At 44.5% G+C, this 13,968-nt stretch overlaps 2 protein-coding genes across 2 annotated transcripts; one reads left to right on the plus strand and one right to left on the minus strand.

Moving 5' to 3' along the window:
- Window positions 1–2,542: 2,542 nt before the first annotated feature.
- LOC137646502 (uncharacterized) lies at window positions 2,543–3,298 on the minus strand. Its single transcript, XM_068379608.1, has 2 exons — window positions 3,212–3,298; window positions 2,543–3,121 (listed from the first exon to the last, which is right to left on the minus strand). The coding sequence occupies exons 1-2, from the start codon at window positions 3,296–3,298 to the stop codon at window positions 2,543–2,545; spliced, it is 666 nt and encodes a 221-aa protein (XP_068235709.1).
- Window positions 3,299–12,341: 9,043 nt separating this feature from the next.
- On the plus strand, window positions 12,342–12,965 carry LOC137646503 (tigger transposable element-derived protein 1-like). Its single transcript, XM_068379609.1, has one exon. The coding sequence runs from the start codon at window positions 12,342–12,344 to the stop codon at window positions 12,963–12,965; it is 624 nt and encodes a 207-aa protein (XP_068235710.1).
- The last annotated feature ends 1,003 nt before the right edge of the window (window positions 12,966–13,968 follow it).

The following is a 13,968-nucleotide window of genomic DNA, read 5'->3' on the forward strand; positions in this document are numbered from 1 at the left end:
TAAATAACTGAGAAAAATATACATAGGTGTGAATGAGTATGTTTTTGAGCTGTGAGCTCCCAAAGGTTTTGCTATAAATTTTCGTCTAAAAAAAAAAAAAAAAAAAAAAATCAAGATAACATTATTATGATAATCTTACTTTGTACTTTTATTGTTTCTTCCTACATGTGGACTCCCCAGACGAGGTATTTAAACCCTATGTTTACTAATGTACTTGGTATAAGGGTGTCATGAGTTGCCAGCGGCCTCTCATTGTTTGCCAGAGTTTTAGTTAGAATGTTCCAGCTTTCTACTCTTTTTCCTTTTTCCCTCTCTTTTTGGTCCTTTTTTGTTGCTCTCTGCTTAGTATTTGTTCTTTCTTTGACTTTAGGGAACATTGGCATTGCCATAACGTTCACGAGGAAAATGTGAAAACACAATGTACAATAAATACTATCTACAAGTAAACAAACAGACATGCAACGTAACTTCTATATATCTTTGGAAACTCTGGCTGTTCTTCTCGTAGATTGCAGTTTGTGTTCGCCTACCCTCTACCAATGCCTTCCATCTCTGCCAGACGTACGAGATTTCAAAATATAAGTGAAAAAATAGCTATATCGATGCAAAATTATACACGCAAAGACTATTCTGTCAAACTCAGTCATGCAGACGACGCATTATAGATGACGTCACCATTTAAAGACCGCTTTATCTTCATTAATTGTAAAAATAATTGGCTGAAACTTCTGGATAGCATGTACGATATATCTGCATACATAGAAACAATAAAACTATTTTAAATTTTTTAAAGTTATGTCAAACACCATAACGGACGACCCCCTTAAGTCACCGTTTCATTCGGGTTTGTCAAGCCTGCATCGGATTTCTTTGAATCCAGCTTCTGCTGGTGCATGAGTAAGGGCAGGAATAGGAGATCCCGTTACCTGGACTGAACGCTTCCTTCCGATGTATCAAAAGAAGGGAAGGGGGTGCATGCTATACCACTTGGCCTCCGGGCTCTGGTCAGAGTGTGAACATTACCATCTCTTAAACCTCTCAGAGATGAGGGCAACCTTCCTACGGCCAAGGGGTATCACGCACTTCGAGGAGAACTCAGATTTAAGCTTCAGCTCATTTCTCAGGCAACACCCAATGTTGACCTTCAACTTGAGCTAGAAATCGTGGATGGGAGAGTGCAGCCAAGGGGATCACCTCTAGTTGCTGGAACTCGGCCTTCCGAGGCAGAGTCCTTTCAACCATTTGTCATCAATCTTCCTGTTTGTGGGGAGAACCGCTGACTATGGGAACAAATATTGGTCATGTCTTTCACGTCTGCGGAAAAGACTTCCTTCACCTGTTGGTCTCCACTTTGGATGATTCCTCCAGCAAAGAGAGCAAGCTAACCCCCATAACCCCATTAACTAGGGGAATGGGTAGTTAACCCTCGCTAAAATTTTAATGACTTGTCCTTTCATATTCGCTGAAAGTAATAACAACTAAAAGATAGCGTAGATTTGTATTCCAACTATGGAGCAAACGAACATTTATGAAGAAATTTCAAAAATTCTCCTACCATTTTGTATAATCAGACTACCAAATTAAACATGATGTTCTTGCTATTATAATTATCTAAAAGTACCCTTTTAAAAGTAATGTTACCTCTTCATTTATATATGTCTTAAGTTTAAAGTTTCAAAATCATCTGAATAGAAGCGTAGGCCATTTTATTGTTGGTTAACCCCAGTCCTCGAGAGATGGTGTTGCTTCCCCTAGCAAAGCAGCCCCACCTCTCCAGCAGGGGGAAACCTTATGTCTTTCTCCTTTTGTACAGGTATGGTCGTCCTTGGGGCTTCCAGGTCCACCCTCCAAGGACTCCTTGCTGCACCTCATCATCCGTGGTGCTAGTGTGCAGACTTTTTTCAATTTCAGAGGTGGATCCTCTGGTGTACGTCGACGTAGTAGCGTCAGATGCACCTTCTACTGCTGCTGCTGATGCCCCTGTCTCTTTAGAATCCTCAGCTGTTGCTGCCGATTGCGCTTCCCCCATTACTGATCATCCTTCAATGAGGAAGCAAAGCCTTTTATCAGTCTCTCCTGTGAGGGTTTCTCCACGAAGGAGGAGTTCACTTATATAGGCTTCTCTGCGGAGGACTGCTGCTTCTAAAGGTAAGCTTGATGATTCCCCGGCCCCCAGAGGGCATTATCGTTCATGCAAAGCTTGCCCTTTGCTTCACCTTAGAGGTTGTCCTTCGATATCGGAGAAAAGGGGCCTTTCCGGCTCTTCAGCCTTGTCTTCCCAGTCTTCCCGCGCAGGGGAGACTCCTCTTCTGTCATCTCCTGGCCCTCGACATTTGCCCATTCCTGGACCTTCTCCTGATGACACTGCTGCTAGTCCTCAGACTTCAGTCTTGAACTCTTCTGTGGATCGCTCGTGATCCCCCATGGAGGATGTTCGCCCTTCCAAAGGGCTAACCTTCTGACCTGCCTTCTCCGTTCCTTTCTCGTGATGTTCTGAGACATCACTCACCCTCCAGACCTTTGGCTTAGCGCCAGCACTCTCCTACGTGCCAGCACTCATCAGTGCAGAGGAGCTCACCATCATCTCATCAGCCCTCTCCAGCACACCAGCGCTTTCCAGCGCATCAACGCTCTCTAGCGCGTCAGTGCTTTCCAGCGGATCAGCGATCTCCAGCACTTCAGCGCTCTCCAATGCCCCAGCGATTTCCTGATCACCGGCACTCTCTAGCATGTTCTCGAAGTTCAAGACACTAGCATATGCCGGCTCACCACCACTCGCCAGCTTACCCCCGATCACCAGCGCACCTATGCTCACCAGCGCACCTGCGCTCACCAGCACAACAGCTCTCTCCTGCACTTCAGCGCTCTCTTGAGCTTCTGCGGTCTCCCTCCCTTCAGCGGTCTCCAGCTCGCAAACGCTTGACTGCGCATCAGCGCTCACCAGCTCGCAAGCGCTCTCCTGCGCACCAGCGCTCTCCTTTGCGGCAGCACTCTCCTGTGTGCCAGTGGTCTCCTGTGTACCAGCACTCTCCTGTGTGCCAGTGGTCTCCTGTGCACCAGCACTATCTAGCTTGTCAGGGCTCGCCAACTCATCAGCGCTCTCCAGCTCATCAATGCTCGCCTGCGCCCACCTGAGCACCAGAGTTCTCCGTCTTGCCAGCACTCACCTGGACTCCTGTGCTCTCCTGTGCACCAGCATTCACCTACTCACCAGAGCTCTCCAGTTCATCAGTGCTCTCCTGGGCAGCTCTTCCTTAATCACCAGCGCTCTCCTGTGCACAAGCGCTTTCTGGCTCATCAGCGCTCACCAGCGCTCGCCAATGCGCCAGCACTCTCCTTTGCACTTGCCTAAGAGTCAAAAGAAGCTGATAAACAAACTTTTTGACAGGTGATCATTGACCCATTCGCCTCCCCCCAAACGTATTACAACATGCCTGCTGGAAAAGGAGGAAGAGGCTTCACAGAAGGGTTCAACATTCTGAAGATTCCATCTTCAAAAGTGGACTCACCACATCAACCATCGGTCGAGAATCCTCATAGGAACCCATTGATCTCTTTCTCTTCAGGAGCTCTCTCTGACAGTGCCACCATCAGCAGACAGCCTTGGTTCAGTGCCATGGTTAGAGCACTTGTACAAGTCTTCGGGCCTGCTTTATCATCCTGCTCTTTGGAGACCTCACAAAATCTGATGGCTCCAGCAGATCTCTAGCAAAGAACCTTGGCTGCTTCGTTTTGAAGAGAAAAAGAGGCGTCTCAGACGCAGTAACATCCTCTAGGGTGGAACTGAATCCTGTTAGGCTTTCGAGGCCTGTCTCTCCTGAATTGCCCTAAGGAAGCTCTCCTGTCTCACCTCGGCCGAGGGAGTCTCGAGAGGTTTGAATTTCCTCCCTTCCACCTTTGGAGGAAAATTCTGCTTGCACAGGGAGTTCTCCACCACCAGCTGAAGTCAGGAAGGACAACTCCATCCTGCCTTCGATGCTGGAGTCCTATCTCCTTTCTCTGAAAGAATCAAAGTTCTCTTCAAGTACATTCAGGCCTTCAGGGAATAGCAGTCACTCAAGGAATGTTCATGACCCACCTTGAGAGGATATCTCTGACTCTCATCAGGGTACTCAACAGGTTTACCAACCAGGAGATACACCCATGAGAAGGCACAGACATGGTCTTAGATCATGTCTTTAGCACTCAGAAGCCCTCTAAGATCAGTGCAGCCTTACCCTGTTCTCAAGGGCTAATGAGTACCTGAGCAAAGATCGCCCAACAGCCCTCCGAGCTCTCCTCCTCTCAACGTTGGGATTCTACCGCTAAGCTTCTCCAACCTCCACGCGTTCAGCAGAGGAGGTATCTTAAAGTTTTGGATGAGCCCTGCCCAGCTCTTTCATTCCACCACTCTCTCGAAGAGCTCACCAAGATAGTCTCTCTCGAGAGGCTTTCCAATCGCCAGGTGACCTTCTCGTCAGCCAAGATCCTCAACCAGGAAAAGGTCACAAAGTTTGCCATGCAGGCTATTTCGTGGCTTGATCTTTGGTTGGAGACCCTGGGAATCTAGTGTAGTAACCGAAGAAATCTCCCAGCAATACACAGGAAAGCAATGGAAACTTTCCTTTTCTCAGGCACTCACACCATCAAGTTTCTCGCCCATTAAGTCTTGAACTTATGGGCGAACACCATCCTGAAACGTCGGGATGCTGTTTCTGAGAGATTCCATCAGCAGATCCTGAATGCCGAGAACGCTTGGCTCAGGAACTCCTCTCTAGAGAGATCCTCTCTTTTTGAGCAAAAGGATGTGGAACAAGATGCTGAGAGATGGAGGAAGTCTCACCAGGAATCGCTCCTCCAGAGGTCTTTGACTTCTAAGCCCTTTAAACCACCAACTCCTCAGCAGTTCCGTCCAGCTAAGACATCGACAAACAAGAAAACAGCAAAGACAGTGGTGTCTAAGAAGCCCTTTACGACCAAAGACAGGGAAGGCACTAAGTCCGACAGGGAAGGAAAAATTTCGTAGAGGGAGCGGCTGAGGCCACAAACGCTAGGAAAAGCATTCCCCCCCTTGTACACCAGTGGGGGGATGCCTACAAAGTTGCTGGAATAGGTGGAAGCAGCTCAGGGCCGAACCATGGACAGTCTCCGTTATTCGTTCAGGGTATCGCATCTAGGAATCCAGTGTCAGTAGACTCTTTTGCAATGGGATCAGCAAAGGCGCTAGCCATCCGGGCAGAAGTCCAGACTCTGTTGAAGAAGGGCGCTCTCCAGGAGGTCCTCAACGAGTCCCCAGGCTTCTTCAGTCGACTCTTTCTAGTAAAAATGGTGTCTGCAAGCTGAAGACCCATCATCAACCTCTCAGCTTTGAATACATTTGTCAAGCAAACTCCGTTCAGCATGGAGATGTCAGAAACAGTCAGACAAGTGGTAAGACCATGAGACTTCATGTGCACACTGGATCTAAAGGACGCGTACTTCCAGATCCCTATCCATCTGTCTTCAAGGAAGTACTTAAGAGAGCCAACAGGAAATACTAGTTTAGCGTACTGTGCTTCGGTCTTTCCACAGCACCTCAAGTCTTCACCGGAGTGTTTGCCCTAGTGTCATCTTGGGCACACAGTATTGGCATCCGTTTCCTCCGTTATCTGGACGACTGGCTAATCCTAGCGGACTCGGTGTCAATCCTTTTTCAACACCGAGACAAACTTCTGATGTTTTGTGAAGATCTGGGAATCATGGTAAACCTCAAGAAGTCCTCCCTGCTTTCTATGCAGAAACTGGTCTACCTAAGCATGATATTAGACACCAATCTCAACAAAGTCTTCCTATCAGGCAATAGGACAATGAGGCTGAGAAAGGTTGCAAGACCCTTTCTCAGATAATAAGAACTTCCAGCCTAGATGTGGCTACCCCTTCTCAGGCCCTTCATATTTGGCCCGTCTAGTTCCCAACGGTCACCTCAGGATTCGATCTCTCCAGTGGCGACCCAAGTCCTGGTGGACTCATGCTTTTGATTCTCCAGACATCCTGATCCCCATTGGATCAGCGGAACAGATGGACTTCGAATAGCGGGTGTCAGACAAGAATCTACGAAAGGGAGCGGATCTTCTTGTCCTCCCTTCAGATTTGATGGTGTTCTCAGAAGCTTCAAAAAAAAAAAAAAAAAAAAAAGGTGGGGGGCCACGTGTTGCATCACATGACCTCAAGCCTCTGGTCAGAGTCAGAAGAGTACCTCCACATAAATCTTTTAGAGATGAAGGCCGTCTTTCTGGCCCTTCAACAGTTCCACTAGTTCCTGGCGGGCCACTCAGTGGTGGCTAACATCAACAAACAAGGAAGTACCTTTTTGCAGCCCCTATCCCTTCTAGCAGTAGAAATACTGAGATGTGCCGAGATGCAATCGATACCCCTATCGGCATGCTTCATTCCAGGGAAAAGGAATGTGCTCGCTGACAATTTGAGCAGAGCATTTCAGATAACGAGTACCGAGTGGTCTTTGCATCATCTAGTAGCTAACAAACTCCTGACTATGTGGGGTTCTCTGACTGTGGATCTCTTTGTAACAGCCCTGAACGTCAGGCTCCTGTTATACTGGTCCCCAGTCCCAGACACCAAGTCTCTCTGCCATGATGCACTCCAGCAACTGTGGAACAACATCAATGTTTATGCCTTTCCACCGTTCTGTCTGATGAGGAGGCTACTCAACAAGGCCAGAATGTTGGTCAACATCTCAATGACTCATAGCTTCACTATGGCATCATGCAGAATGGTTTTTGAGCCTTTTGCAACTCCTGGTGGAGCCTCTAAGAGAACTCCCTTCTCAACACAATCTACTCAAACAACCATATACCATAATTTTTTACAAAGCCGTAGCTTCGTTACAACTTTACGCCTGGATACTATCCAGTATCTATTCACTTAGAGAGGATTTTCACAACTAGTTGCGAGCAGGATGTCTGGATACCTGCTGAAATCATCAACAGTAGTCTACCAGACAAAGTGGAAAGTCTTCTGTGACTGGTGTCGTGGAAGGGGTATCTCTCCTCTCGATGCTACTATTCCAGTAATAGCAGAATTCCTCGCGTATTTGCCGTAGGAAATGCGCCTTTGTCTCAAAGGTAATAGGCTATCACCCAGCCTTAAGCCTCGCCCTTAGACTGAACAAAATGGACATTTCCTCATCGCTAGAACCTTCTTTACTCATACGAAGTTACAAACTTACCTGCCCCCAGTCCCCAGGGAGCAGATCGCCACCTGACTTGTAAGACAGTGTTCTTACTAGCTTTGGCTTCGGCCAAACGAGTCAGTGAACTTCATGGTTCTCATGCAACATCATTCATTCAAGGGAACGAGGAGAGGAGAGGTAACGTTCAACTTCATCCCTGAATCTGTTGCCAAGACTCAGAATCTGGGAGTGGAGAATCCTCGATTCGTCTCCATCCGGGTTTTAAGTCTCTCCTCCGTAACAGATGACCCTGATCATCTCTTACTCTGCCCAGTGAGGTGTCTGAGGCTGTACCTCAAGAGAACAGCTGCAGCCCATCCTCGTGTGCCTGCATTTTTCGTAAGGAAAGGAAGAAACAAGAGGAGTGTCACCAAGATTACCATCTCTGCATAGATTTGCAAGGTCATAAACCACGCCCTGAATCCGGACCTCCTCCTTCACATCACCCCCAGAGCTGACAATGTCAGAGAAACTTCTCAATGACGCAGCTTTTACAGGCCAGGGTGTGGAAACTGCAAAATAAGTTCACAGCCCACTACCTGCAATATGTGACCCACAGGAGGCTCGATACGTTCTCTATCGGCCCTTTGGTGGCTGCACAATAGCTGCTATAATACCTCAAGCTCCTTATTCGAGAAGTAGCAGAAGGTTGAGGGCACTATTACCCGGTTTTAGTCGTCGTGAATGAAAAGGTTTGACTGGCTCTTATTCTTTTCTTCATCCTCCCCTCTCTTGGAGAAAGCAGCATCCTGGGATCTCTGCACAAGCTGACTTCGAATCACTACAAGTAAACCATGCTTCCTTGTGTACCTAGTATTAAGTTAATACTGTTGTGTCACAATATCCTGGCAAGGTGATATTGACAGGTCTTGGTTACAACAGATTTTCCTACAAAGATTCGGAATACCTTTTACCTGGTCAGTCACTTTACTAAATATCTCAACAAACAGCTTGCGTAGGCTGCGTACCTTGCTACACAGGGGCTCCTCATTTTTGGAACAAACCTATTCAAAATAAGGAGCCCCCGGGTAGCCAAAATGCCAGTTTGGCATTGCCCCTAATAAATAGCGTAGGTTTTTATTCCAGTTACGGAACAAATGACAACTTCGTAGATAATTTGTATTTTTCCTAATGATACAAACCTCTAGCTATTTATACAAATTTACCTGCCAGCTCTATCCCCCTTGAAGTCCCACCTCCAAGCAAAGTGAGCTAAATTACAGGTGTGTGAACAGGAGCGGTAGCAAGCTTCCACCCCTACCCCCGCTATTTAGCAGAATTGGTAGTCAACCCTCGCTAAAATTTTAATTGCTCGTCCTTTCAGCTTCGCCGAAAGTAATTCCCCTAATAAATAGCTAATGGTTTGTATGGAAAGGAAAAATATAAATTATCCAGCTCTACCTGGAAAGACTCAGAATAACTTTTACCTGTACAGTCACACTACTAATATCTCAACACACAGCTTTCTTAGGGCGCGGACTTTGCATAACAAAGTTTAGCAGGGCGTAGGGACTCCTTACTTTTAGTACAAACCAATTCTAAATAGCCAAAAAGCCAGTTTGGCAGGGACGTCCACCCTCCTAATAGGTGAGTCACCCCTAATAAATAGCGTAGGTTTGTATTCCAGTTACGGAATAAATGACAGATTCGTAGATAATTTGTATTTTTCCTAACAATACAAACCTCTAGCTATTCATACAAACTTACCTGCCAGCCCTATTCCCCTGGAAGTCCTACCTCCAAGTGAAGTGAGCTAAATCACAGGTGTGGGACCGGGAGCATTAGCAAATTCCCCCCCCCCCATCTTCCCCACTGCTATTTAGCAGAATGAGTAGTTATCCGTCGCTAAAATATTAATCGCTCATCCTTTTAGCTTTGCTGAAAGTAATACCCCTAATAAATAGCTAAAGGTTTTTATCTTTACGAAAAATTAAAACTATCCATGAATATGTCATATTGCTAGTTTCTAGCTTTACTGAAAATATATTCCCTTTAAAGAGCTCAAGGTTGATGTTGATATGAAAAATACAAATTACTTCCAAATTTCTTAATTCATGGTCAACAGATTAAAGAAGGACTGGCTTGCTTCCAAATGCATTAGTATTTATAGTCATTAGAATGAATTTAGATTCCAGGTAATGGACTTTGTAGGGGTTTCATATAATGAATGAAATTAAGATTTGTGTTTTCAAATTTCAATAGACTTGGCTTGTTAAAGGATTCTGTAAGACTAGATTTTGCTGCAATAATGAATGACTGGTCACTCCGTTATTCATATTGCAGCTAGTTAGAAATCTGAGTGAAACAAGGTTTTAGCTACGGTGTGTTCCCGTGACCACGGAGTGTCAATGGTCAAGCATAATTTCGTGACAATGAGTGACGATGTCAGAAGCATAACAACTAGAGTCAAGAGTATGAATCTAGCAACAACCAAGTGCTAGAAGGTCTAGCTTAGCCCCACGGTCTCCTCACTCATTAACAAGGCAAAGTTGAAAATCAATGTTGACATGCTGCTAATAACCTTAGTCTTATTTTGCTCAGCAGATTATTTCATAGTTTCTAGGAGGCAAGGTAAGAATAGTATCATTGTCATGTTGAGGATCCTCGTAGGGGGAATAGTGCCATAGGTGTACCAAAATTAGGGTACTTTAGGCATTACTCAAGCATCTTTACAGCGTTCCATTTTGGCCCTAGCTGTGCTCGATGTATATCCTTTTACCTTATCTCTACTATTCTTCCTTTCCTTCATCATGTGTTTTTCCCTCAAGGTTCACACTGAGATATTTAATGGCACCACGGGCCCCAGTGCTGAGCTATAGAACCCAAATTCATAAGCTCAATTCATGTCTACAGTAAGATAGCGGCAATCTCCAGCCTGGCACGTTATAGTTGCTACGCTTTTTTCAAAGCAAACATTTTCATAAAATGGGAAAGTGTAGGGGTAGTTACCAAGAACTAGATGGGGAAGCTTTGAAGATTTTAATGCGCTACAATATTGCTAAAAATAAAACTTTACTGAAATTTCATGATCTTTTAGAGAGAATCATTTATAACCGTAGAGAGATTTAGGATGGACATCACTTAAAATACTGGCACCCAGATGTTATGTGGTCAACTTGTTACTTTGGAATCTAGTGCAGCTGTTCTTTGTCTGGACTATTAACAATCGACCAGGCAATAGGTAGCTCTCCTGTCATATTTAAGCTTCTGACCTCCTTGTCACAACCCCATCATCATCTGTTAATGATGGTTACCCATCATGCATGGCCCAGTCATGTCGATGCAGAATTAATATTAGTTCTTACAGGACTATAAACTCTCGTCCTTTAATAGGAGTATGCTTTCATTGAAATTCAATGTGGCTGTTGAAACTTTTAATGAGCTGCTAGTACTTAGTGCCTAGTGATGGGCAAGCCCCACCCATCTGACAGACCACTGAGCTCTCACTTTATTTTCAGCCAGAAGAGAATATATATGTGCTTCCAGCATCCTTATCTGACAGTCTTTGTTTTTTAATTTTGTTATATAATGGTTTTGATAGATAGTGTGCAAGGTATTTTAAAAGATATGATGGTTTTGGTGTTTCTCTTTAGAGTTCCTCACTTTCCCTGAGAGTGTCATCATCGGTCTGTGCTAGACAAACTTTTTCCTTCCACTACCTTTTCTTTGCTAAAGCCATCACTGTTACATCCAGGAGTAGAACAACAAAGACGTTCAAGAAGTCCAGGAAGTTCGAATAATAGTTGATATTCTTGTGATTCTGTTTCTCTTGTCTCCTGTAAGTGATGATAGTTGTCTCTTACGGAAAGAAACATTGGCAAGCATATAAAAGAGGGACCTGGGTACCTGAAATAGGTGTTCTCACGCCTATTGCTAATGCTCAGCTTTGTATCGGGAGTTGTGGTGCTAGGTCCCCACTCGTTGTAACCCTATGAGCTAGGTGTCCACTACTTTAAACTCCACGTTAAAGAGGAATTCAGATTTTGAAGCTAGATTACCATGGAATAAATTTCAGCAATCATGTATAATTTTGAATAAGAATAAAATCTGTAGTTTGTTGCATAAAGTTTTTCTTAAACACACATTTTTTTATCAATATTTTATCTCTTTACAAATTATGATTTAATTTTGATATAATAATTGTAACAGCTTTTAGCTGCTATAGGTAACTATTTATTTAGTTGCACACCCAGGCAGTATCGCATAATTGAATGATTTATATCTCTGATGGGTTTAATGAAAACTTATCTAACTATATTAATATTATCAGTAGAGAAACCTGTAAAAGTTATATTTCTAATTCACTAAGAGGAAGACAGCAAAAGATAAAGTCCTGGTCCTATGATGATATCTTATCAAATCTTAGGATTGTAGGAAAGATGGCTTAACTTATGCCATTGTTTGTTATCAAATTATTAGATACAGTTTATAACATGAAGCTTATATTTAAACAAAGCACTAAATACTAGGAGCCTGCAATTGAGAGTCATAATGACTCTTGCAAAAGATTCTGTGATGTAAACAAATTGTAATAGTAAAAAAAAAATTGATTTGTTAGTGGATGTAAAATAATACAATAATCCCTTGCCATTTCCTGGCTCAAGTTTCGCAGATTTTCAAAAATATTAATAAAAAATTAGAAAAAAATGGTCTGAAAGATACGTGGGCGATAGCACAAGGCAGGGAGAGTTCATTAGAACATCAGGTATCAACACGCGCGCAACTCAAAATCCACCTCTCTGACTCGCTGGCCATCGCTCCAGAATCTTGCAAGCTAATTGGCCGAGCTGCCGAGACGCTTTACCCAGCATCTCTCCCTGCCAGGCACACTGCGAAGAGAGACCGCATTCATTGTTCTCTCTCGCTCGTGTTGCTTAGTCTTGCCACGTGGAACTTTTAGCAGTTTTTTGTGCCTTTTTACTGCAAAATAGTCCTTGTAACACCCTTCAAAATGGCTCCTAAACCTCCTCTACCTCCTATATCCTCTAGTGAACCCAAGAAGAAGAGAAAAATGATGACAGTGAATGAGAAAGTGAAATTATTGGACATGCTTAAGGCAGGCAGTAGCTATGCGTCTGTTGCCTGCACTCACAGAGTAAATGAATCGACGGTTCGCTAAATTAAAAAAGATGAAATGAAAATCCGTAAAACTACCTTAATAAAGTTCGCCAAGGACACTAAGTGCGTTGTGACTCCTTGTAATAAGACGGTTGTACAAATGGAGAATGCATTATCAATGTGGATTTTGGACTGTCGGGAAAAGAATTTTAGTCTCGATACCAACATGATTCGAACCAAAGCCAAAACCCTGTATGATATCCTCGTTCCTGAAGGAAAATCGAACAAAGACAACAGAGGGGATGATGGCGACAAAGAAGATGATCCTGCCCTACGAGAAAAACGGGGTTTTGTTGCCAGCAAGGGCTGGTTCGAGAAATTCAAGAAGAGGTCTGGCCTTCGCAGCGTTCCTTTGTATGGGGAGGCTGCCTCGGCAGACCAAGAGGCAGCTCTTCGTTATGTCAAGGATAAGTTCCAGAAATTAATTAAAGAAGGTGGCTATCTCCTGGAGCAGGTGTTCAATATGAATGAGACTAGCCTCTTCTGGAAGAGAATGCCGTCCTGGATGTTCCTTTACAAGGATGAAGTAAAGAAGCCAGGGTTCAAGGCCCACAAAGATCGCATCACTCTCGTCATGTGGGGGAGTGCCGCGGGCTTCATGCTCAAGCCCAACTTATTTTACAAGTCATTGAATCCTTGAGCTTTGAAAAACAAAAACAAAGTCTTGCTGCCCGTCTACTGGAAGAGTAATAAAAAGACATGGATAACGAAAGCCCTCGCACTCGACTGGTTCATGAACTGCTTTATCCCGCAGGTGAACCTGTACCTCGCACAGAATGGGCTGCCCTTTAAGGTCCTCCTCTTGATAGACTGTGCAGGAGGACATGCAATGGATCTCCATTATGTCAAGGTCCAAGTGGAGTTCCTTCCCCTCAACATCACTTCCCTTATACAACCAATGGATCAGGAGGTCATTCAGACCTTCAAGGTCCTCTACACGAGTTCCACAATGGAGGGTCTCATCTCCTCCATCGACGAAGGCGACGAGGAAATCTGCCTCAAGAGATATTGGTGGGAATATAAAATTACAGCGTGTCTGATCAACATTCAGAAAGCTCCTAATGAGAAGAAAGAGCAAACACTGAATGCAAGTTGGAGAAAATTGTGGCCAGACATTGTTCATGACTATGAGGGATTTACACTAGACAAAGTTTACCACACTGCCGTAAATAAGGCTGTGAGGCGGGCATGGTTAGTAGCCAATGAAGGTTTCTCTGACATGACGACAGAAGACGTCAACTCACTGATCAAGTGCCACTTGGAGCCCCTAACCGACGAGGACCTTGTTGAAATGACAAGATCAGCGAGTAAGGAAGAAGAAGAGACAGCTGAAGTTGGCGATGATGACAAAGATGAAGAACGTGGCCCTAAATTGGACAACCTGCAAGAGCTCTGCAACATGGCATGGGCAATTCAACAAAGGGCTTAGGAAATCGACGATAATATGATCAGTGCCATCAAATTTAGTAACTGCATTGATGGTGTAATGGCATTGTACAAGAGCATCTTTACTCAGATGAAAAAACAACGTTAGCAACTTCCCATCACAATATTCCTAGTGCGTCGAAAACTTTCTGCAGAAGCATCAGACACTCCTGCGGCCTCTCCGGCTTCCCACCGAGCCAGTTTGCCGACTCCTGCAG

This window comes from Palaemon carinicauda, chromosome 9, assembly GCF_036898095.1.
Source record: "Palaemon carinicauda isolate YSFRI2023 chromosome 9, ASM3689809v2, whole genome shotgun sequence".
Taxonomy (NCBI): Eukaryota; Metazoa; Arthropoda; class Malacostraca; order Decapoda; family Palaemonidae; genus Palaemon; species Palaemon carinicauda.

Bases quoted from the DNA above. Each gene is read 5' to 3' on its own strand.
- LOC137646502 (XM_068379608.1), bottom strand. From the start codon at position 3,298: ATGAGCCAGAAAGCGCTTGTGCACAGGAGAGCGCTGGTGATTAAGGAA. The intron at 3,122-3,211 runs GTGAGTAGGTGA...AGGTGGGCGCAG, and splicing joins TGATGAACTGGAGAGCTCTG to GCGAGCATTGATGAGCTGGA.
- LOC137646503 (XM_068379609.1), top strand. From the start codon at position 12,342: ATGAAAATCCGTAAAACTACCTTAATAAAGTTCGCCAAGGACACTAAG.